Source organism: Physeter macrocephalus, unplaced genomic scaffold (genome assembly GCF_002837175.3).
Source record: "Physeter macrocephalus isolate SW-GA unplaced genomic scaffold, ASM283717v5 random_1583, whole genome shotgun sequence".
NCBI classification, from domain to species: Eukaryota; Metazoa; Chordata; class Mammalia; order Artiodactyla; family Physeteridae; genus Physeter; species Physeter macrocephalus.
Genome location: NW_021146994.1, coordinates 259 through 25,000, shown reverse-complemented (window position 1 = coordinate 25,000; position 24,742 = coordinate 259). Strand labels below are relative to the sequence as shown.

General features: G+C 53.5%; 1 protein-coding gene across 6 annotated transcripts; it reads left to right on the top strand.

The window, feature by feature from the left end:
- The first annotated feature begins 2,498 nt into the window (after positions 1-2,498).
- On the top strand, positions 2,499-20,989 carry METTL22 (methyltransferase 22, Kin17 lysine). Of its 6 annotated transcripts, none has more exons than XM_028487271.2 (12): positions 2,499-2,578; positions 5,394-5,560; positions 7,120-7,488; positions 11,512-11,552; positions 11,641-11,785; positions 14,623-14,694; positions 14,931-15,239; positions 16,060-16,113; positions 17,099-17,179; positions 17,360-17,462; positions 18,598-18,766; positions 20,245-20,987. In XM_028487271.2, the coding sequence occupies exons 2-12, from the start codon at positions 5,407-5,409 to the stop codon at positions 20,308-20,310; spliced, it is 1,563 nt and encodes a 520-aa protein (XP_028343072.1). In that variant the 5' UTR covers positions 2,499-2,578; positions 5,394-5,406; the 3' UTR covers positions 20,311-20,987. The 6 variants fall into 6 exon arrangements, with proteins under 6 accessions (XP_028343072.1, XP_028343073.1, XP_028343071.1 ...); XM_028487272.2 differs by having other exon boundaries at positions 2,502-2,582; positions 17,402-17,462; positions 20,245-20,989; XM_028487270.2 differs by having other exon boundaries at positions 2,502-2,582; positions 20,245-20,986.
- Positions 20,990-24,742: the final 3,753 nt, after the last annotated feature.

The window sequence follows — 24,742 nt, the reverse complement described above, 5'->3', positions numbered from 1 at the left end:
AATACAATTACTGGCTCTCAAATCCTTATATCAGAGTCTACTTCGAAAGAAACCCAACCTAAAACATATGCTATCTTAGCACTGAGACTCTCCCCGTAGTAATTAATGATTATCGAGTGGTGAAGTCATTTGCTACCTGTCCGCCTGCTCCTTTGGACGTTCAAGCAGGATGGTAGTTACTAGAGGGTGGCTCATCCTACACCATTCTGATCCCCCTCCCCCTTCTCATTTCTAGGTACCTTCCAGCCAGTGGTGGCCACGTAACATAATTCTGACCAATGAGGTAGAAGCAAGAGTCTGTTGGGAAGGGCTCCCCCAATTTAAAAAAGGCCAGGCCCTGGGAGGAGAAGGCTTTTGGTCCACTTGTAATACAGGCGTGATGTCTGGAATTACAACAGCCATCTTACAACCATGAGTTTAACCCTCCTGGTGGAAGGCAAAAACAAAAAGAGTCTGAGTCTCTGATAGCATCGTTGAACAGCTGCCCCATCCTTGAATTGCCTACCTCAGAAATTCTTGTTAGAAGATAAAAATAAGCCCCTATCAGTTTAAGCCACCATCTTAGGGTTGTCTGTGTTTGCAACTGAATGCCTTGTGAACTGTGGCAGACACAGATTATGTTGGTCCTACCCAATGCATATCATTGGCCTTTAGGTTAGTGCATGATACACAGTAGATGTGTAATGAAGATCTGTTGATTCAATAAATGAAAAGCCTTCCCAAAAGTCTCTTCTTGCAAGCACAGAGCTTATTTTGTGTGGCAAACTCGTAAGGAACCAACTCAAGGCTTTAGACACATAGCCAGGATATCGGTTCAGTTATTAAGATCGCCACACTAGAGACAAATCGCCTCTGTTTATTAAATCTCATGAGGTCATGAGGTTCTGCTGGCCAGTTGGACTCCATGGACTTGACCCCTGCATAACCGTTTAAGTGCAAAGCCTCCATCTGTCCATTAGAAACTTCTAGCAGGGCTGGCTGCCACCCTTCATATCCTATATGATGTAATTAGCTTAGAATGAAAAGGGATCAATAACCCACTGGTCTAATTTTCCCATTACACACCTGGCGTGATGCCAAGAGATGAAGGCTGAGTTGCCCTTTTTTCATTTCAGACCCCCAGCAGCTCTCTGTCCAGCTCCCTAACACATCCTGACAGCCCAAAGATGGGCAGTGACATCACATCTGCTTTTGTCCACCCTCTCTGCACACCCCATGAGCACACATTCCTCTTTCCTTTCTTCTTTCATTCGACAAATTGAACTTTTTGAGCAGCTCCTATGCACCAGGGAGTGCCTGGGTGGGGAGAGGTGGCTTTTTTTTTTTTGGCCAGGGCGTGGGGATTGCGGGATCTTCGTTCCCTGACCAGGGATCGAACCTGAGCCCCCAGCAGTGGAAGCGCAGAGTCCAAACCACTAGACCACCAGGGAATTCCCCGAGAAGCGGTTATTTTAAATAGGATGGTCTGGGAAGATCTCACTGAGAAGAGGATGATGCCTGAGCACAGGCCAGAAGGAGGTGAGGGAATGGAACAAGGCAGGTGGGTGTCCTGGAGAGAAGCCTCCCGGGTGAATAGGAGGGAGCAGAGTCGGGTATGAGATGGGGAGGGGATGACTGTGAGAATACTGACTTCCTTCTGTCCAAGGTGAGGGCCTCCAAGGGTTTGAACAGAGGAGGGACGTAATCTGACTTTTGTTTTTAAAAGATGGCTCTGCCTGCTTTATTCTCACAAGCTTTTCGACAAAATACCCAGAGGTGTCTACACCACCTTCCTCGGTGCCCTCCTAGCACCCAGACATCCCCTGGGAACAACCCAACCAAGACTAGAACGGGGTCCCAAGACGCCCAGCCTGCTCCCCCTGTACTGTCCTGGGGAGTTCAGGAAGCAATCTGTTTCCTTTAAAAACACTTATTTATGTTACTTGCTCACCCCCTCATGTTTTATCCATGAAACTGATGTTGACCCTCCGTATGTGCATGTAAATGTGTGCACATTTTACATCTGTGGTCCTATGTGCTTGGAAGCTTACTTTAAGTGCAACAGTTGTATCAGATTTCATTTCCTGTTAGACGCTAATTAACCTGAGGTTCTTCATTCGCCTGGTGCTGGAGACTTGACGAGTGGATGAATGAATGAAACGAGTACCAGCTATTATATTAATGAGTACTAAGAGCAGAGATAACGATAATTAGTATATAGCTAGTATGCTGGTTAACAGCGCAGGCTCTAGAGCCCTATTACCCGGGTTCGAATCCAAGCCTTGCCACTTAGCTGGGTGACCTGGAGCGACCTAACGGCCCCACTCTCGCAGACCCGTCCCACCCAGGCCGGCCACCCCATCAAACCCGGGCAGGTGAGAGCAAACCCGTGCAGGCGCGAAACTCACCTCCTCGCGGCTGCACCAGTCTGCCAGCGAGTCTGACACGCATGCGCGATTCGGCAGGTAGGCGTGGTCATTGGCGACGAGGAGGGACGCACGCGCAGGGGTGGGGCCGCGCCTGCGCAGGCTGCCTGCAATGGTGGACGCTTGTGCACCGTGTTGAGGGTTTCGGTTGGGACTTCAGGCAGCGGCAGGCGGTGGGTAAGCCCGTGGGAGAGGCGGCGGCACGCGGAAGGGTGCAGGGAGCCTCCTGGCACCGAGCCTGGCCTTGAAGTGCGGGCTCCCACGGGCCTGAAGCCTAAGTCCCCACTCAGCCTCAGTTTCCCCTTCTAAGCTGGGGTGTTGGGAAAAGGAGTCCATGCCTTCCTCTGGCTTTCCGTTCGGGATCCACGCAACCCCCTCGGTTTTGGATTAGGAAGGGAGGGTGATGCCCGAGCTGTGACTGCAGTTTGAGAGGGCAATGCTTAGCTCGCCAGCTGGAGTTAAGGGAGGCGGCAAGACAGAACGAAGAGTCCCGAGGGCCGAGGACCCTGGAGCCCCTGACTACGGCTCCGCGCTGCGGCCAGGGCCAAGTCTTTGCCCCACAGACCCGGGCCTCGGTTCCAGAATCGCGCCTACTTCCTGATTGTTGATGACCTTGTGACACCTGGCAGAGATAAAGCCTGGGGGACGGGGAGGCATTTCAACCCCCAGATCCCAGCAAACTGCTTTTAGTGGGTACTCCTGACAGGGTTAGGATGACAGCGGCTGCGTCTGGCCCCCACAGCCTTAGAGGAGCCAAGGACACTTGTCAGCTGCCCAAAGGAGGAAGCAGAGGTCCCATCTGCAGTCGGGGTGTCCTTTTTTTCTCCTCCCCAGTGAGAAGAGGGGACTGAAGCCCATCCAGCATGCCTTATTACATCTTCCAGCGCATCATTTAATAATTATTCTTATCAACACTATAGTGATATTTCCTATTGTCATTTATTGAGCACTTACTATGTCCTGAACCCTGAAAGTGATCATTGTCTCATTTAATCCTCACACAGATGCTGAGACAGGTACAAAGTGCCTCTGCATTCCCAGAGATCTGGTTCTAGGAAAAGCCCCTTAAAGGGAATCCACTTAACCTAGTACTCCATTGTAGAGTGTGTTTCTTGGGAGACCCGTGCAGGTTGGATTTTAAAATTGAAATTTCAACTAGAAATTAAGAATACGGGTTTGGCTTTTCTCTGTATTTAAGAAAATTTGGTATGCGGTTACAATGTTTCCCCCCAGGACCTCTTTCAGTCCCGGGAGAGCCACATCTGTCTTTTTTTTTTTTTTTTTTTTTTGCCACATCTGTCTTTAAAACGATTGGTCATGGTAGGTCTAAGCTGTATTTATACTGGATCCTCTTCCTGGATCCATCCTAATTTTTCCAGTCCTCATTGGTTGAGGACTTTTGCCTGAGGGTCGAGCATTTCTTCTCCATTGCTTTCTTTGACACCATGAAATCCTGCATCCATTTGCCAGATTCACAGGCTCACTTCACAAGCCACTTGCTTTGTGCTGGCTTATAGTGTTAGGTAGGAAAGCCAGCCAGCAAGGGGCGACTCTTATAAAAATGTTTGTGTTGGTACTTTTGCTTCCCCGTGGAAAGTACTTAAATGTAGGCATTCCGGTTATGTGGACTCAGATTGTGGACAGCCTAGGTTATGACGATCCATTTTCCAGTTGAAGAAATGGAGGCCCGAGAGGTCTCATGACATGCGTGGGGCACACACGTAGTGCACACACCTACCCAGGTAGGAGCGGTTCCTGTAGGAGGTCAGGGATTGTGGGCAGGTTTGGGTCAAGCATCTGAAACCAAGGATTTATTAACAATTGCTGCGGACCAAGGGCTCTGCTCAGCACTTAACACCCCTCCCCCACATATCTCCCCCCATCCCCCCACCTACTGCCAACCCTGCAAGGTGAGAATGTAGCTGAAGAAACGGGTCCAGAGAGGTGGAGTAATTTTCTCAAGGTCATGTAGCAAGGAGGTAGGAGACTGGGTTTATACCTGCTCTGCCCAGCATCACAGCTCAGGGCTGTCTACACGCGGCTGCTGCTGTTTAATGCTTTTTGATGAGGTGGAACATTTGGACGGAGGGAAAGCCTTCCTGTTTTTGACTACCTTGCCTCCAGCATGGTTTTCCAAATTTTAGTTATTGCTGTGTCGCCTTCATAATTTTTTCATATCTGTGTATCACCTGTACAGTGATTCCCTTAGTTGCTTTTCCTTTAAATCCTCTCACTTTTTTTTTTTAATTTGAAAAGAAGGTTTAAAAACAAATGATATATGGGCAGCTGCGGCCAACTTCTAGAAGAAAAGGGTTATAGGGAAAACAACTTCTAAATGCAAAGCATAAATTGTGATTGAATACTGGTTTAGGAAAAACTAGCTTCAAAAGATGTTTGGGTGTCAAATGGAGAAAATTGATCATGAACTGGGTTTTAAATGGTATAAGGGAATCGTTAATTGTTTTAGGTCTGCTAATGGTCTTACGGTTATGTAGGAGCATGTTCTTAGGAGACAGATGCTGAAGAATTATTTAGGGGTTAAATGGTGTGATGTCTAGAAGGTGCTCAGTTCAGGGGAGAAAAAAGCTAGATAGATGGATTGATTGATCATGTGAAAAAGCATTAATGATCATTGAATCTAAGCAGTAGGTATATGGCTGTTTATTATGCTATGCCCTCAACTTGCTATTTGAAAATTTTCATAATAAAAAAATTGGAAAAAATAAAAAAGGGAAGGAAAACTTTATCAGTATAAATGGCAATGTAGCTCTCTTGCCATAAATAAACGATTACTATGAAAATGAACACAGTGCACAACAAAATAACAGTTCTAGTTGGATTCTCTTCCCTTGCCAAGGCTCTGAGACTTTCTCCTTCAGGAAGAATTAAGAGAGGATTGAAAAGGGAGCTCTCTGCCACCTGGCTGGGGTCGTTTACACTGTTCCCCTCTGGGACCTGCTGTCCTGAGGACTTGCTCTCGCCTCTCAGGTGCTGCCGTCCCATGGTTGATGGGGAGCCCAGGCCATGGTTGCCGTCTCCCGCCCTGGCCATGGACGAGATCACCTTCAAAAGCGACACCGTGCTGTCAGACGTCCACCTCCACACCCCGAACCAGAGACACCTCATGGTGCGGCTGAGTGGCGTGGGGCAGCCCGGTAAGGTCCCTGCACCCCAGGGAGCCCATTGTGTTTCCTGCTTTCTCACAGAAAAGATTGGGAAGACTGGATTGTCTAGCTTATCCTCACACCACTTCTTAAGTGCCCTTGTTTCACTGAGCAAACCCCTGTGCTTTCCCGAACACCTGCTCTGCCAGACCTGGACGCGATGCCGGGAACGCCGAGGGAATGAGTCGAGCTCTGCCTTGGGGGAGCCCACGGGCCAGTGGGGGAGTCGGGGCCCGGGGACTCCCCCAGCCCACTGCCCCTACCCCCGGCTGACTCCTTTTCTCTTGCACACACTCCCTCACTCCTCTCCCCCGCAGCCCAGGGGGTCCTTTGAAAACTGCAAACCACACCACTGCCCTGATTTAGACCCTCCAGTGGCTTCCCTGGCTCTTAGAAGGTAATCAGAGCCCTCACCTTGGCCTGCGAGGCCCAGCCCCACCCAGCCCCTGCCCGTGTGTCCACACTTCTCTCTCGCGCCCTCGCTGCTCAGCGGCCACTTTCTGCTCCTTTCCGCCCCTCACACACTGCATGTACCTTCCTCTGAGCACCTTTGCTGTTGCTTTTCGCTCTGCCTAGAACGTTCTTCCCTCCCTGGCCACCCTCCCCAGCTCCAATCACTCTACTGGATTTGCTTGTCGTTCTGGTGCAGTTCATAACTCCCCTTTCCCTCATGTCCCAGTTTGGATTCCTGGATTCAGGAAACTGAGGCTCACAACAGATACGTGAGTTGCCCCGGGGTCAGACAGTCGGGGGACGTGGAGGTCTCTGGCCCAGGACACCCCCCTGCCTCCAGCCCAACTCTCCTGGCACCCATACTCTTACCAAAGCCTGTCCCAGTGACTTTCTGGCCACCAGGTGGTGAGGGACACAGTACCCTGGTCCTCACTCCCAGCCTTAAGGCTGAACAGTGCGGCGAGGAGGGCAGAGGCGCGGGGGTTGAGTAGCCTGGCTTTGAATCCTGTGCCTCAGCCACACCCACAGCTGTGTGACCTCGGTCAGCTCACGCAGCCTCTGAGCCTCAGCCTCCACATCGGTAAAGCAGAGTGACACTGGGACTTCCCTAGTGTCTGGTGGTTAAGACACTGCACTTCCACTACGGGGGGCACGGGTCCCATCCCTGGTCGGGAACCAAAATCCTGTAAGCCGTGTGGCACAGCCAAAAAGATTTTTAAAGAAAAACTAAATAAAATAGAGTGACGCTGCTGCTTCCATAGCGACTGTAAGGGGTAAATGAGGTCCTGTGAGCCGAGTGCCTGCAGTGTAGGTGCTCAGCGGGGGGCTGCTCTGGAGGCCGCAGCGTCACGGCCGAAGCAAACAGACCTTTTCTGCTGGTTTTATGATATTTCCACCCGGCCTTTCTTTTTTTCTTTTCCACTATGGCTTATTTACTGGATATTGAGTATAGTTCCCTGTGCTATACAGTAGGTCCTTGTCCTTTTTTTTTTTTCACCTGGCCTTTAAAACTCTTCCCAGGTGGAACTTGAGGAAGGGAAATAGAAAAGGAGACGGTTTGGAAATATTCTGCTTTTGTGTTTTGTCTTGCCTTTCAGTCTTCCTGTCCCAGTTCAAGCTTCTGTGGAACCAAGCCTCTCAGGCAGACTCGGGGGCTGAGGGTGGCGATCACAGAGCCCATCACGCAGAGGTGACGCCTCCCGCCAGGTCCCCTCCGGGGAGCGGCTGCAGCAGTGAAGGAGTCTCCCTCCAGGCTGGGGCTGATGCCACCAGCCAAGAGGGGGTGGCAGCTCAGCTGGACGAGGATGGGGATTTGGACGTTGTGAGAAGACCACGGGCTGCCTCTCCCTCCAAGCCCTCGGGGCCTCCGAGAGACAAGGTACATCCCATGATTCTAACGCAGGAGGAAGACGACGTCCTGGGAGACGAAGCACAAGAGAGTGGCCCCTACGATGTCATCAAAATAGGTAAATAAAGGGCTGCTCACCTGCCGCCCGGCAGCACCACAGCGTCAGCCGGGGCACAAGGCTGCTGAGCGTGGGCCCGTCCAGGCGTCTCGGGGCAGGACAGGTTAGCAGAACCGGCGTCCAGACACTGGGAGCCAGCAGTGCTGCTGCCAGCAGGGGAGCTTGCCAAAGTGCTGTCCGGTCACCCTCCTGCTCCAGACTCTTCAGTGGCTCCCCACTGCCCTCAGGACACAGTCCACTCGCTCAGCATAGCTCCGGGGCCCCTGTGTGAGGTGGCTCCGCCCTCCTCTCCAGCCTCAGCTCACTCCAGCCTCACCTGCTCACCCTCCGTGCGCTTTCTCCCTGCGCACCTCTGCTTCTGCCTCCTTCCCAGAGGGCTCGCTCCCTAACACATTCCTGATTGTACAAGTCCCAGCTTGGCCGTCACCTGCTCCGGAAGCTTCACTGCTGCTGCCTCCTGCATCAGTACTCTGATCCTACGTAGCCTGCCAGGGTGGGGGCGGGGTTGTTTGTGGAAGATTTGGCCTGCAGGAGCCCGCAGCAGGGAGCCGTGGCAGATTCTGGAGCTGGAGCAGGGCAGAGGGGGAGGGAGGGGGAGGGAGATCCAGAGTTTACCTGGAGGAGTGTGTGGGCCCATCAGATGGGCTGGGAGCTGGGAGCTAGAAGCTGGGGGCGTGGGGGGTGGGAGGAGACAGGGATGCAGTGGCAGGAGAGGTGGGGCGGAAGGAGGTTTCAGCAGGCACTCAGGCAGGGACCAGAGCGTCCATGCCCAGGTGTAGGGGCAGGCAGAGGGCTTTGGTGACTCGGGGATTTTGATCTCTGGAAATGCCAGGAGTTGAGAGCAGCCAGGGCAGGAAGGAAGCCAGCGAGGATGAGGCACCTATTGTGCTTTGATGTTCACCTTCATCACCTCACATAGTCTTCTCAGCCTCTCTGAGGGGTCCTACAAATGAAGTGATGAGCCCAAGGCCGTGCAGTTTGGGGGCAGGGAGGAAGGTTCTGAGTCCACGTGATCCATCTCCACAGCCAGAGCTCTGGCCATCCCCAGCACTGCTCTGATGTGAGTCTGTTCACTGCGATGCAGGGTCCTGGATGGTGCCTGAGGTCCCAGGTAAAGGCCTCCCCCGACACTGGCCTGGGTTAGGCACATGGGGTCCACTGGGCGCTCTCAGAAACCCAGACGGAACAGCAGCTCTGATATCCATGCGGTCATCTGTTCAGCAGACGGTTACCGAGTGCCTGCTGGGTACCAGGCAGGCTGGTTCTAGACCACCCTGGTGGGGGCCCTACTCTGTTTTCTGTGGATTACCTCTGGTCCTCATGGCCTTTCCAGGGATGAGTATTCCCATCTCACAGAGGAGGGAACTGAGGCTCAGAGAGGTTGAGGAACTTGCCCAAGATCACACAGCTAGTCAGTGGCAGAGTCTTGACTCACACTCAGGTCCGTCTGACACCACAGCCCATGTTTCTTACCCATGTCACGTGATCAGAACATTGGAAAGTTTTATTCTTGGGGGTCGATGACTGCTCCTTTACCTCAACCCTCTCTTAACTGGCCTCCCTGAGGAGGGGAGCAGCAGACTTCGCAGCGAGCTGTTTGGTCTCCAGGTCGCATGTTTAATGTTCCAGGAATTTCCCATCCTCCAAGCTGAGAACAAAGTCCCACAGGGCAGGGTAGGGTCAGTGTGCCTCCTGGAAGTTCACCCTCCTTTTCAGCTCACTGTCACTTGGTCCCTACCTGCCCTGAGGGAGGAGAATAGAAAGGTCATTGAATACCTGAGCTTAAGCAGTAACTCCTAATTATTCCATCTGCATCTGTACACTCACATCTGTAAAATGTGACACAGGGGAAGGGGTCCTGGTCTCAGGATCCTGTAGAGCTCCTCCACCCCTCACAAGCCAGGGGACCCCAGAGAAGTATCCTGCCCACCCAGAGCCTCAAGTTTTTGGACCTATGAAACGGGGTCGGGGAAGCTGCCCTCCCTGGGTTTCGGTGGTGATTTCATAAATACTGCCCAGTAAGTGCTCCTGCAGGGCCTGGTGCAGAGCAGGTGCTAAGCAGGTGTCCCTCCCCTGGCCACCCTGTTCCTCCCATTCGTAAGCCCAGCCTTTTTTTAAGGTTATAGACCCATTTGAGAAACTGATTAAAATCAAATTCCCTTAGGGGGAGGAGAATGTGTTTTCCAGACTACTTCAGGGGATTGTCAAAAATCTAAAGTTTATCCACGGACCTGCTAGGAATCCACAGACCCAAGGTTCAAAGTAAATTATGATCATTTTCCCCATTTTATAGATAAACTGGGACGCAAAGAGAACTCAGAAGAGGTAGGGCTAGAACTTGGGCTGTCGGATCCCGAATCACGTGCCTTTTCCACTGGCCTGTGACTTGGGCGAGTACTTTAACCTCTCAGAGTTCAGTTTTCTTGTAAGTAAAATGGGTATAATCTCTGGTTGTGAGGAACTGAGAGAGATGGCACATGTAGAGTTCTTAACACAGTGCTTGGTGCATAGTAGGTGCTCAAAAAACGTGAGCTGCTGTCAGCTTTCATTCCACGGGACTGATCTGAGTGTGGAGGAGGGAGACGGGCTGAGGAGGAGAGTCTGGGTTCCTGCAGGTCTAGAGACGGTCCTGGTAGGGGCAGGGTACAGCTCAGATACTAAGACTGTCTGTCTAACCCCATTTGCTAACCCTGGAGTTTCTCCTGTGTTCCTCAGGCTGGGCTTTTATGTTCTTAAGATACCACTGGAATTGTTTAAATATAAAGTGTGACTTTCCTCTGGGGCAGGAGCTGAGCTCCCTGCCCTTGATCCTGGTTAGGGAGGCCATTGAGCCCATGAATGAGGTGATGTTATTTCTGTATCTTGTAAAGGAGCAAACTGTGGCTCTGGTGCTGAGAAGTTCAGTGACTCACGCCACCGACCAGACTGCGTGACTGAGCCTGTCACACGCAGGTCTTCCTGAGCTCAGTGCATGTTCTCACTCAAGGGAAGCTGAGCACCCCTTAAATGCAGCTGGAGGCAAAACTTAAGTCCACGGGCCCCCTTGGAGAAAAGACCAGGCATAGACGGCCGAGGTCCCCGTGGGAGGGTGCCCCTGGCTCAGCCAGGCAAACTGGAAGGAGACAAAGAAAGATGGGAGGAGGGGAGACGCGAGCCCCAGCCAGGGGCCAGTGGGCCAGGGACAGTGCGCTGTGGGGCTGCAGAGACTGGGCAGGATGCGGGGAGCTGACACTGAGGGTCCGGAGCAGGGCTGGAAAGCGAGGAGGCCTCTTCTCTCACGCACTTGCACACATACTCACACAGACACAGACACACACCCCTTCAGCCTTGCTGTCCCCCCGCCCCGCTCCCTGCTCCTGGTTTGACGTGAGCCTGGGGTTTGATGTGAACTAGTCTGACGACCTGTGAAGCTTCCCTGCCGTGTGTGTCGTGGTGTTTTGATGGCCGTCACCATCTTGCTTAAAGATACGAGAGCCGGTTCTTATTTAACAGCAAAACGTTTGCCATCATTCCCTTTTCTCCTTGATCTCATAGATCTGTTCTCTCCCCCTCCTCCCAACAACCAGCACCAGATTTTGTCCTAATGTATTTTGCGCTTGAGAATACTTCCTAACATACTTATTTTTCATCTAAAAAGGATATAATCTGAAACTTATTTTGTTAACTTCTAGTGTGGTTCTGAGTGTAAGAAAATATTTTGGAATGAGTTGTGATTATTATTCCCATACAGTTGATCAAAAGAACATAAATATATTATGATCGTAACATGCGGTTACTGAACATAAAAAAGTGGAGTGTGGGGTATGTGTGTTTGATTAAGTTGGGCCAAGTCCTCCTGTGACCGAGTCTCCGGGCTGCGGGCAGAGAGACCCAGGGATCTGAATGAGAGTGACGCTCACATGCCCCCTCCTGACTGTAGCCTGGCCTGTGTTTCTGCTGCCTGCCCCGCACCCCATCTGTCTCTGTTCTGTCCATCCCCATTTTCACGGTGGCCCTTTCTCTCTCGGTTTCTGTCCCGTCCAGAGCACACCATGGCCACCCCCCTGGAGGATGTTGGCAAGCAGGTGGGTAGGTCCTGTCCGCTTCCCACGGCCCTGAAGGGTCTCTCGGGAGCCGCAGGCCACCTTTGTTCCTGGTCCCTCTCCCCTCCAGGTGTGGCGGGGCGCCCTGCTCCTGGCGGACTACATCCTGTCCCAGCGGGACCTCTTCCAGGGTCGCACGGTGCTGGAGCTCGGGGCGGGCACCGGGCTGGCCAGCATCCTCGCGGCCACCGTGGCGCAGACCGTCTACTGTACAGGTAACGCCCCGCCGTCTCAGGCTGAGGGGGAGTAGGCTCTTCACAGAGCGTGTGCTGACTAGATACAAAGTGAGGAGGGAAACTGGACACCGGACCTTGGCTGCTCTTGACTTTGCCCTCCTCTTTCGCTGCTTTTCTCCACCCTTCGCTGTTTTCTCAGCAACGTGAGGGTGACCCGGCAGGACCGGCGGGTGCAGGACCGGCGGTTCTGCCGGTACCTCTGTTCACACCCCTCAAAAGAGTAAACCTCTCAGAAAGCCATGAGGGATATGCCTCTCATATGGCTTAAAAACAAGCTTCTTATTGTTTTTCTGATTATGGAAATCTTGCCTACTCTCCGTGGAAAATTTGTAGAACAGCAAATAACATTTCCTCGTAATTTTACATTCCCCATATAAGTTCAACAATATGCAGTTCATTGCGTGCCCACTACATGCGAGACACAGTTCCAGATGCGGGAGACCCAGGAGTGAATGAAACAGATCAAGTCGCTGTACTCAGGGAGCTTTAGAATCTATTTTTTAACGTTTGTATATATATATTTTTTTACAAGTTTTTCCCTTTTCCTTTGTGTGTACCTATTCCCAAATAATAGCTGAAATCAAACTGTATATATTCAGTGCTGTCTCCTGCCAAAAATGTCAAAAAAGGGAAAAAGCATTTTCCACTGTCATTAAAAATTACTTCTAAATGACTTTTAATGACCAGCTAATATTTCGTCCCTTTTTTTTTTTTTAACCATTCTTATATTACTGGTCATTTTGGCTGTTTTCATATGTTGTGTTGTGTTTTGTTTGCATTTGTCTGTTGCACTGCAACAAATACCTTTGTGCATCATTGATAATCCTTAAACTAGATTCCTCGAAGCGTGTGGGACCTTTCTTAAGCTTTTGATACTTACGGTCAAATGATTGCTTTTTAAATTTTTTATTTTGAAATAATATTGGGTTCACGTAGAAGTTGCCAAAATAGTATAGAAAGTGCCATGTACCCTTCACCCAGCTCCCCCAGTGGTAACGTCTTCTGTACCATAGTTTGGGGATCACACCAGCAAATTGACACAGTGCAGTACTGTCAGTTACACTCCAGATTTGCCGACGTGCTTTTTTGGGGAGAGTATACCAGTTTATAAGAAAGTGCAATAGTATCTCATCAGGTAATTTTTGTTAGTGTCATTATGTTTTAAATCTTCGATATCTGCTAGGCAGGAAGTGGTGCTGCTGGCGTGCTTTGCATTCCGTCGATTCCTAGTTGACGCTTTCGTGGCGCACGTCTTTTGCTTCTGAGCTAGGAAAGGGGAAGCTAGGGGTGGCCTGGGAGTCGGGCGTCCTTTTAAGATACCCTGCGTAAGCCACCCTGTTTACTCCTCCTTGACAATTCAGTGTAAATCGCCAGTGAACTTCTCAAGAGTCAAGCCGTAAAGCAACACCCCAGGGCTGTGCTCGTGCCTGGCGCCTGGCAACAGCATCTAATCAAGTTATCTCACCCTTGATAGAGATTTACTGGAGAGGAAGAGAGCTTGCATCCCGTCAGCACATTCCAGTTAGTAGAGCCTTTTCATGAGCATCAGCGCCTTTAACCTCACAGTGACCCTGGGCAGTCGCCGGGGAGCCTGTCACCATCCCCTCCATCCAAGTGGGCAGGGTAAGGCTGAGGTCAGGTGGCTGGGCGAAGGTCCCATACATGGCCGCTGGCTCACAGCATGGTGCCTCTCATCATGTGGGGGGCTCAGGCTGTTTTCTGTGGAGCAGGGTTCTGTGGGCTCCCTCGGGGGCTGGCCGAGGGGGGGAGGGCGGGGGCAGCCCCAGGGCTCTGGGTCTCCCACCCCCGCTCAGCCATCGCTGCTCCTCTCATATGTGCTTGGCGTGTTAGAATCCCGCACAAGATCTGTTTTGACAAAAAGTACCATAAAGGCTTAAAAACTGCTGACCCAGTCCTGTGTTGTCAGGCACATACATCAGTATTCTCTTTACCCAGTGGCCCAGGAGAAGGGACAGGTGCGGCCCTTCGGTGAGCAGAGCCCCCCCGCCACACACCCCGGCTCTGCATGGTCCCTGGGGTGGAAACGATGGTCCAGTCCCGGGAGGTCTGCAGTGGACAGGCGAATGCCATTCGCAAGACCCCCTGTGCCCTCCACATGCACGCTCTCCTAATGGGAAGTTAATTTTGGCAAAGCAGTGCCCCCACTGCCGTCAAGGATACACTGTGCTACAACTCAGGTCTGCTCAAGTGACAGGAACCCCCATCTCATCAGAGCAGCAGGTGGCTCGGGAGACGTGATGGCGGGACGGTGAGGCAGGCACCAGGGGGCCTGCCTCCAGCCTGCCTGAATGTGCTCTCTCTCCACCGATCACATCCAAACGCCCTCCTGGCTCCGGTCAGTTTTCTGGGGTGTCAAAGAGCGAGCCTTGTTGGAGTCAGAGACACCTGGGTTCAAATCCCAGCCCTGCCTCTGCCCAGCCATGTGACTGCCTGAGTCGCTTCGCCTGTGATGGGACTGTGACACAGCTCAGGGTCATTAGAAATATGGAGGGTGGATTCGGGAAGTGTGTGCATGTGTCATGTGCTCTAAAGATGCTGGGAGTTCTCACCCTTCCCTGGAATGCAGAGTCTGTCCCCACCAGGACAGTCTTCTCTGATTTAAGGCAGAGATCATTAGAAAGAGCCTTAAGGTGAACATATTTCATTATAGTGTAAAACACACAGGAGAAACTTGCGTTTCAATTTTGCACATTTCTGCAGCTGTGCTGTTGGTACCAGCTCTCTCCAGGCAGAAGCACAGAGATAAAAGTGTCGTCATGACTGGCACCTTATGGCTTGCCCTTCTGTCTTTCCAGATGTCGGTGCAGATCTCTTGGCTATGTGCCAGCGAAACATTGCCCTTAACAGCCACCTGACTGCCACTGGAGGTGAGACCCAGCAGGTCCCCGCCGGGAGGGAGGTTTCCCTGTTTTGCAGGTGAGACAGACACCCAGAACCACGACACTGGGAGGCGGGGTTCTCCCTGCGTCCCTGGACACCCCAATGAGTGGAGGGAGCGGATGGCTTGGCTTCGTGTCACTTCAGATGCTTGACGGCTCTGTCCTCGCCTCATCTCTTCCCACTCCCACAGCCATGTCCTACCTCCGCTCTCTCCTCCCTGCAGGTCGCAGGGCCCTACCTGGTCTCCCCAGCTCCTGTCTGACCTGCCCAAGCATCCAGAGTGACCTTTCTAAGATGCACCTGACCCCTTCACTCCCCGCTGAGCATCTTCCGGGGGTGAAGCCCGAGCTCTTCCTCTGGCTCCAGACCTCCTGGTTTGGCCCTGGCCGGCTATTCCTGTCTCCTGTCCTGGCAGCCCCGCTGTCCAGCCCTGCTTCCAGCGAGCCACGGGCTCACTTCACATGCTCTCCCCTCTGCCCAGAGCGCCCCGGCCCTGTCGGCCTGACCGTCAGACTCCTGCCCCGCCGCCGGAGTAAGCTGCCATGACGGAGGAGCTGCCTGCCCAGGCCTCCTGCTCCGAGCGATCTGGGGCACTCTTCCGGACCCGGACCGGGTCATCGCCCCACGGGCTTCAGAGCCTTCAGAGGTTTCTCATTGCTCTCGTAGTAGAGACCCAACTCCTTGGCATGTCCGGACCCAGTGGGGCCTGGCCCTTGCCCGTCGGCAGCCCCTTCCCCACAGCGGCTCCCTCCGCTCTAGCCATCCTGGCCTTGCTGAAGGTTCCGTCCCCTTGGGGCCTTTGCTCTGCTCTCTCCTCCTGCCTGTTTCCTCTCGCTCTTCCTAGTCATGCTCAGACCTCCAGGCAAGATCACAGTCCCCTTACAGACTCTCCTTACACCTTGAACCATGGTATTTTGACATTTGTTTGTGGGACTAGTTGATTGGCATCTGCCGCCCCACTAGACCCCACGCTCCGTGAGGTCAGGGCCCTGTCTGATCCCCTGTGTCATGTTTGTTGACTGCCCAGGGCACAGCAGGCCGTCGGCAGGCCTGGAAGGAAGGAGCAGGTGTGAAGTGCCTTCTCCTGAAAGCCTTCCCTGACACCCATCGACACGAGAGCCCTCTCCTCCCGTGCACCTGGCATGTCCTTTTCATATCAGTGTCTGCTCCCTGCCGGTCTCCTAGGACAGGGACGTACCTCATGAATCTCTGCTCCCTGGGCCGACACTGGGCCTGATGCTTAGCACTCACAAAATGTGGGATGGATGGATCTTGGTGTGCAGTGGGAAGTTTTATCTTCTTTCCTAACTGTGTTCAGAGTTTGGGGAGTTCCGCTTGTGTTTGTTTTGCAGGCGGTGTGATTAAGGTCAAGGAACTGGACTGGCTGAAAGACGATCTCTGCACAGGTGCGTGGCCTCTTCTCTCGTGTCCCAGTTGATTCAGTGGTTCCTTGCGCTGCCCCCAGGCCATCAGCCCTGTGGCCTTGACCGCCCAGCAGAGTCCTAGCTCCATTGGCTGATGAGTGACAGCTGCCATTCTTGGTGCTGCATGCCAGGCACCCTACACTCATCCTATCATTCAGACTCACAGTATCACTGTCCAGTCGGTCCTGTAGTCCCTAATTCCAGGGAAGACTGATGCTCAGAGAGGTTCAGTGCCTGCCCAGGGTCACAGGTACCTGGCAGCTCAGGGTGTGAACCCAAGTCTGGGACTCCAGGGCCTAGACCGTTTGTCTGCCAGGAAGCAGCCTCCTGCTTAGCACCCGTCCTCTGCCTGCAGCAGGGAGTCGGCCCCAGGGGTTCAGGGGCTGCTGGGTGGGGGAGATGTCTAAATTCCTTATGCAGACTGTTTCAGACCTGCACCTTTGCTCTTTCTTTGTACAAGAACTTTTCTTTTCCCTGTCAGATGTCAGGTGAGGAAAATCATTGTTTGTTGAGTGCCTGTCACCTGGCAAGCACCTAGCACACTTGAGGTCCTTTGGTCTCCCCGACAGTCCTGTGAGGGAAGCATTGTTATGCCCATTCTAGTGCAAACACTGCAGCCCAGAGAGGTGAAGCACCTTTCTTGGGGTCACACAGCAAGTCCACGGGGGCAGGAATGCCATGGACAGAGGTGGAGATCGTTTTCTGCACAGGCTACTGGCCGAGTCATCAGTTCAGGCCCACATGGATAAGGTAGCCGCCCCGGCAGAAAGGGCGGGTTTTCCTCCTGCCCTGAAGTTTTCCACGTGTGTGGCGGAGCCGCTGGGATTCGGGGCTGCCTGGTGGCGCCCACTGCACCGAGCTTACCCGACCCCATTTCTTCTCCTGAAGCTTCTTTCAGCCTATCTTGGTGAGAGCTGGTGGCCCACAGAGAAAGGGCTGAGCCCAAGGTGTCCTTCCCCTTTCACAGATCCCGAGGTCCCCTTCAGCTGGTCGGAGGAGGACATCTCCGACCTGTACGGCCACACCACCATCCTGCTCGCGGCTGAAGGTGAGGGCGCCTCCGCGGCACAGCTGGTGTCACCGCACGTCGTCACGGGCCAGCTCCCACCACGGCTCCGTGCCGCTTTCATTCTGAGCGCTGTGGCTGTTCATGTTTATCAAAGATTCCGTCCGTGGGGCCCACTGAGGAATCATTTTCTCTGATACTTGCCTGTTTCCTTCCCCACAGTGTTTTACGACGATGACCTAACTGATGCTCTGTTTAAAACAGTGTGCCGACTGGCTCACAGGTTGAAGAACGCCTCCACCGCCATCTTCTCTGTGGAAAAGAGGTGAGCTCCTCGCGGGGCCAGGCTCTCACCTTCCAGATGCGTCCTCACTGGTGTCGTCCTCATCACTTGCTTATCCAGCACCTGCCGTGGCCGGGCCTGCTGGTCCTTTACACACGTGGCCTTGTTTAATCCGCTCACCAACCCCGTGTGCAGGCACTGCCATCCCCATCGCACATCCGACGGGAGGAGAGCTGAGGCGTCAGGGACCCGTCCAGGCCATGGCTTGGCAGTGAGTGCGTCAGAGCCCAGACACATGTCCACTCCGCACCCCGGGCCTCTGCTCTTGCCCTGACACAGTCAGAGCCCCTCCAGGGCGTTTCCACCCGGATGTCCTGAAACGTTAGGGCTCTTGTTGATGGAGTGACCGTGTTGTGATAGACTCGGTGCTGGGCCCCCTACACACATTTTCCTCTAATTCTTGTGATAGCCCACAGCTTTTCTGAAGGCAATTTAGAGCATATAGCAAAAGCCATAAAACCAAACACACTGATTTTTTATTTTATTGGAGTATAATTGCTTTACAATGTTGCATTAGTTTCTGCTGTACAGCAAAGTGAATCAGCTATATGTATACATATATCCCCTCCCTCTTGGGACCCCCCTCCACTCCCTCCCCCTCCCTCTTGGACCTCCCTCCCCCCCATCCCCCCCATCTAGGTCATCACAGAGCACCGAGCTGAGCTCCCTGTGCTATACTGCAGCTTCCCACTAGCTATATCTATTTTACATGTGTGAACACACTGATTGACCCAGCAGTTCAGCATCTGGAACCGGCCCTGAGGAAGCGATCCCAGCCGTGCACAGAGCCGTCCAGATGGACACATCTGTTGCAGCGTTGTTTACACCGATGACGTCCAGGACCCCCTTCAGGGTCCATGTGACCAGTGGCAACGTATGGACCCGATCACTCCAGTGTGATCTTGGGCACGTGCCTCCCCCTCTCTGAGCCCCAGTCCCTGCCGGAGCGGAGGCCGTAGCTGGCCCCACCTCCCAGGCTCTCCTGCAGATGCCGGAAGGCCGCGCACTGGCGCCCAGCACGCAGGAGGCGCTCAGTTAAAATCCAGCACCGTGACGGGAGGGAGCAGCAGAGCCTCTGGTGGTGACAGGCAGTGTGTGTGTCGCGGCTTGTGCACAGGCTGAACTTCACGCTGCGGCACCTGGACGTCACGTGCGAGGCCTACGACCACTTCCGCTCATGCCTGCGGCGACTGGAGGGGCTGACCGGTGGGCGCCTGCGCTTCGTGGTGGAGCCGGTGGACGTCTCCTTCCCGCAGCTCTTGGTCTACGAGCGCATCCAGCAGCTGGTAGGTGCGCCCGCCCGCCCAAGGGCAACTTGTTCTGGCGTGAGGCTGTCAGCTGGAGGAGGCCGTGAGCCAGCCTCCAGGTCCAGCCCGGTCCGCGCTCTCCCCGCTGACCCCGACGCTGGGCTCTCTCCAGGTCCAGGAGGGCCTGCCTGGGCAACGGTCACCTGGCCTTAGAGCACTTCCTCTCGCCGCGGGCAGTGCAGACTCCAGGGGAAGCGGGGGCGGGGGGGGTGCATTGCGTGTGGGTTGCTCTTGACTGGGCTGAAGATCTTGATGCGGGAGCCCCAGTGCCAACGGCCACGTCTTCACTGTGAAAGTGTGTGGCCTCGTGGCCTAGGCGGGCTTGCCTGATGGCCGATGGCCCATCTGACGGGGCAAGTGGAGTCCCGTCACCTAGGCCTCTGAGCAATAACCCCGATGACATGCTCTAGGTGCCGGCTGTCTCAGCGAGAGGCAAGGTGAGTCCCGGCCAGGAAAGGGCAGGGCTGGGGTTAATCACTTCCTATTACAGTTTTAAAACCAGCACCAGGGGGAAATCTGGAAAGTCAGAAGACCCTTTAAAATCCCTTAGGGGCTTCCCTGGTGGCGCAGTGGTTGCGCGTCCGCCTGCCAATGCAGGGGAACCGGGTTCGCGCCCCGGTCTGGGAGGATCCCACATGCCGCGGAGCGGCTGGGCCCGTGAGCCATGGCCGCTGAGCCTGCGCGTCCGGGGCCTGTGCTCCGCAACGGGAGAGGCCACAACAGAGGGAGGTCCGCATACCACAAAAAAAATAAAAAATAAAAAAAATTAAAAAATTAAAAAATAAAATAAAATCCCTTAAACTTCGTAGGAGCTGGATTTGTATACGTCCCAAGGCCTTTCGTTCTCTTGGCCTCTCGTCTGCGGCCGCCCTTTGTCAGGGTCTTTGGAGACCCGGCCTGGCTCTTAGGAGGAGGGGCCTGCTCAGCTCGCCCTCCGGTCCCTTCCCCCAGCAAGCGCGGCATTGCGTTCGTTCGTGTGTGCGGTTCCATGTGCAAGGAGGGCCTTCCCTTCGTCGCTCCGCGGCCTCTGAGCTTCCCAGGCCCCTCCTGCTAGTGAGGGTGCCAGGCTCCCACTAAGAACTTGGCGTGTTTTGTGCCTTCTCCACCTGCCAGCATTAAGAGGAGCATCACGCAGCCAAGAAATCAGCCCCTCTCAAAATCCAGCAGCCTTGCTACACGGCTCCCAGAATGGAGAAGGTGTGCGACTTGTGGCCATCCTGGTCCCTCTGACAGTGTGGCAGCCTCATGCCTCTCAGATCAGTGCCAGGACTCAGCACCCCGCTCCTCCTCCGCGGAGCAGCCCAGAGGAGAGGAGAGCCTCCCCATGCTCGCAGTAGCCTGCACGCTGCCCGCTTTCCGCCTCTTGTTTGGGGCTTCCCTTCTGCTGATTACGTCCCTTTATGGAATGGTGAAGTCTCATTTGCACATCTCAGAATCTCCTCCTCTCTCTGCTGCAGGAGCTCTGGAAGGTCTTTGTGGAACCAGTAACAGAACCCATCGTGTCTGCAGACACAGTTTCTTGACTCTTCTTGTGATGTTTCCAATAAAATTGAAAGCTCACAAAGTAATGTGCTTGAGATTTTATTGTTTAAAAAATACGGCAAGTGGGCCTTGTGCGACCCAATACGGTTTTCTGCTTCCCAGCAGCAGCCAGAGATCGTCACTGCCCTAGGCTGGGAGTCCATTTGGTCGCATGTGGGTTTTGTGCTGCCGGCTTGGAGTAGGCGTTGCAGGGTGTTTGAGAGCTGCTTTGTCAAGTTGGGCGGTGTTCTCAGCTTGGTTCCGCTGGAGCTGATGACCTTACCCAGGTGCTTCCCTTGGGGCAGGGGCCCCAGGCTGCACCCATAGTCTTTTATGTTCTCTTCTTCTAACTGCTTACAAATGAGTTTAATACCATCTTCACAGTTGCCATAGTACCACCCCGCAGAATGGGGCACAGAAGCCTCCTTGCCTTCCACGCTGCGTGTGCCCTGTCCCTGTCCCTCTGCTGGGGGCCCCTTCAGAGGAGGAGGCAGGAGCTCCCAGACTGGACGCCTCTGGCGGTGGCCCTTGTTTTGTGTTTTAACCCTTTGTAACCAAAATCGGGTGTGCGTAGAACAAACGTAAAAGCCGCTCCTTTGGGTCCTGCAGCTGCCTAGGGCCGGGGTCCACGCAGCCACCTGCCTCGAGGGCGTGTCCCTTCCTCAGCCTGGCCTTGTTCCCCCTGTCCCCTCAGTCTCTCCACCATGCGCCACCTGTGCACGTGTTTGTCTGTCTGTCTGGTTTTTGATCTCTTTGTCTGCACCTCTGCTGTATCTCACCCCCTACCTTCTTGCTCTCCCCCTTTACCTTGTCTCTTTATGCCCCTCCCACCACCTCTCCCTCCTTCTCCTTCTTTCCAGTTAGGGTCCCTCCCACCTTCCCTGAGGCTCCGTTTCCCCTGTCTCGCTGCTCCTGCCCGCTTCCCCTGCTGCCCCTCCAGCTGCAGCTCAGCTACTCCTGCTCACGTCGCTTCTCCCAAGCACAGGTCCGATTGCCAGGCCCGTCGTACCCCCCGCCCCTGGTCATTGGCTTATCCTGGCACCGTGGGCTAGGCTTTTGCAGGTCTCCGTTCATTTCATTTTCCCAACAACTCTAGGAAGTCAGCAGCCTGGTTAGACCCATTGAACAGTTGAGAAGACTAAGGCTCCAAAAGGGAAAAATCTCCATGAGGTCAGGGACCCTGTTTGTCTTATATACCAATGTATTCCTGGCACATGATACTGGCCCAAAGTAGGTACTCGGCACATATTGTTGAATGAATCGTTAGTAGGAATTACTGCTTAGGATGGTGGTTTTCAGTTGTGGGCAGTTTTGCTTCCAGGGGCATTTGGCAAAGTTTGGAAACATTTTGGGTGGTCACTGCCCGAGGAGATGGGTGCCACTGGCCAAGGAAGCTGCTAAACATCCTGTCCTGCACGGGAGCCCCCCCAACAAAGAATGGTCCAACCCAAAATGTCAGTGGTGCCAAGGTGGAGGAACCGTGACCTGGAAGAAGAGAATTAGCTACTTTAGGAAAGAAAAATGGGCCTCAGCTGTACCTGCCATGAAAGCAGTGCAGGAGAATGAGTCCCAGCCCTTCCCTCTGGGAGTGGAAGGAAGTCTACACACATCATCTCTAAATCTTACAAAGACCCCAAGAGGAGGAAGTATCCCCATTTTAAATGTGAGAAATCTGGGACTTCCTAGTGGTCCAACGGTTAAGACTCCATGCTTCCATTGCAGGGGGCACGGGTTCGATCCCTGGTCAGGGAACTAATATCCTGCATGCCACGTGGTGTGGCCAAAATAGATAGATAGATAAATAAATAAATGTGAGAAATCTGAAGTTCAGAGAGGTTAAACAATTTTCCCACCATCACACAGCTGCCAAGTGGCAGAGTCAGGCTCCCAGCCCGGGCCTGTGCTCTTCCCACATCCCCACAGTGCGGTGCCTGGACCGGCAGCGCCGGCGGCAGTGGCATCACCTGGGAGCTTGTTAAACATGTAGCAGCAACACAAGCCCAGACCGGAGTCAGATCTGCATTCTGACAAGACCCCGGGTGATTTGTGAACACAGTGGTTTGAGATGCATAGCCTTTGAGCTACTCCCACTTTCCAAGGTTCCTACACACACAAAAAAATCCCTGATAGACTCGCCATAATCAGGCAGAGTTGCAGATCATGATGGGATTTATTAATAATGAGTCTTCAAAATAGAACACACACCCCCCCCGCAGACAGAGCCCCAGCTGGTGATGTATCAGCGTTACCGGTGACATTTTCCTAGTGCTCCTGGGGACAGGCCTATAAACGTAATTGACACCAAGCAATAGAGTTTGTCACGCCTTTCACCTGGCACGTTAGGGCAAGTGCTTTTATGTCCAAACCACTTGGCCTGAAAGCTTCCTCTAAGTGGAGCCTGGAATTAATCTTTATTCACTATAATTCAAGGCATCATCAGATTTTCACTTCTCAGAGTGGAAATGCACCCCTTATCGCCGTGTTTTAAGGCTTTGCTTGAGCTTCTGTAAGCGCTTGTTTGGCAGTGCTATTTCAGAATCATCAAACCATCAAGGTGTTCTGCTAGAGAATTAACCCAGGCCATTGGACTCAAATTTTTTTTTTTTACATATTCTAACATTTTCAGAGGATATATGGCCCAGGGATGGGACTTGACTTGGTGGTTCAAGCCTACACGGGAAAGATTTGGTAAAACCAACAAATAGTAATGCTGTGGGCCCAGCGCTTCTCAGATTCTCTGCACGTGAATCACCCAGGGTTGTTTTTTTTTTTAATTGATTGATTTATTTATTTTTGGCTGCGTTGGGTCTTCGTTGCTGCGCGCGGGCTTTCTCTAGTTGCGGCGAGCGGGGGCTACTCTTCATAGCGGTGCACGGACTTCTCATCGCGGTGGCTTCTCTCGTCGCACAGCACGGACTCTAGGCGCGCAGGCTTCAGTAGCTGTGGCTCGCGGGCTCTAGAGCGCAGGCTCAGTAGTTGTGGCGCACGGGCTTAGTTGTTCCACAGCGTGTGGGATCTTCCTGGACCAGGGCTCGAACCCGTATCCCCTGCATTGACAGGCGGATTCGTAACCACCGTGCCACCAGGGAAGCCCCTCACCCAGGGTTTTGACAGACGCAGATTCTGACTCAGTCCCGCGTGGGGCTCGATGCTGCAATTTACCAGGCTCCCAGGTGCTGCTGGTGCAGGGACCACATTGTGAAGAGCAAGACTGTAATGTGTCATCCCTGGTTAACGGCACAAACTTCGGGGTTGGGCAGACCTGGGTTCAATCCTGGCTCTGCCACAGACCAGCCAGATGACCTTGGACAAACGACCTAGTCTCTCTGAGCCTCAGCTTCCTCGTCTATAAAATGGTAAGTCTCCCCCTCTTCGTGGAGTCATTGTGAAGATGATATTAGATAATCTGAATAAGATGCACCGGGGAAGTTTTTAGTAGATTGCAGGTATTGTCCTAATGTAGAGTTGTTTGGTTTGGAAGCATCTTCAGTTTGTACACCGTGGCCTGGGTGATTTATAAGGTCTGGTTGTCTGTCATTGTCACCTGCTAGAGGAATCACCGAGAGCCGTCTCTACCTCTCTGTGTACGTAAAACGGATCCTGGGAATTCCCAGGCAGTCCAGTGGTTAAGACTCGGTGCTTTCACTGCTGTGGCCCGGGTTCAATCGCTGGTCGGGAAACTAAGATCTCACAAGCCACACTGTGCAGCCGGAAAAAAAAAAAAAAAAAAAAAAGAAACAGATCCTGTGTGTTACCTATCCTGCCACAATAGCTGGGCAGAGAGCAAATTTGAAAAGTCATACCGAACAGGCCTGCCTTAAATTCCAGGCTCCGTCTTACACACAAAGGTCACTTTGGAGGACCTGAGTGGCCCTCAGAGGAATAGGCAAGTCACCCTCAACACCACTGGTCGGGGAGACCACTGCCTGGGGAAACGATCTCAGAGTCCAGGTATCTCATACAGGGTGGAGCTAGAAGTGGGATGTCGTGTCTGCCCCATCCAAGGTGAAACACTAGTGCATGGGGCTGACCCCAAGTTGGCAGGCAGATCCTGGCCCTCCATGACTCTGATGTAAAGCATCCTGGTAGGAGCCCCAGCTTGCTGTGTCTCTGCATCAAGGTGACCCCTAGGCCTCTGAGCTCTGGGCTGCAGCAGCCGTACTGGGTACCTGGGCGCTGGTCCTCCCGATGGGATGACGACACTGTGCGTGCTATGTTCCCTGCCCTGCAGTCTTCTAGAAAGCTACGCAAGTGTGGTATTAGATCTCGGGAATGTGACTGCAAGGTCGAACCCACCTCAGCCACTCGGCCAGCGCACCGGCTGAGGTGCTGAGCAGGTGGTCACACTGCTGACAGTGGAAGAAGGCAGGGGTTCACCTCTGGTCCCAGCTAGAACCCAGGACACCTCCCAGACTGTGCCGTTTCCCACCCGGG

What these genes read in the sequence shown, in the direction of transcription:
- METTL22 (XM_024123703.3), top strand. Translation starts at nt 5,200, where the DNA reads ATGAAAATGAACACAGTGCACAACAAAATAACAGTTCTAGTTGGATTC. An exon ending in TGGAGGATGTTGGCAAGCAG is followed by an intron (nt 11,553 to 11,640) that starts GTGGGTAGGTCC and finishes TCTCCCCTCCAG; the next exon opens with GTGTGGCGGGGCGCCCTGCT. An exon ending in GCAGACCGTCTACTGTACAG is followed by an intron (nt 11,786 to 14,622) that starts GTAACGCCCCGC and finishes CTGTCTTTCCAG; the next exon opens with ATGTCGGTGCAGATCTCTTG.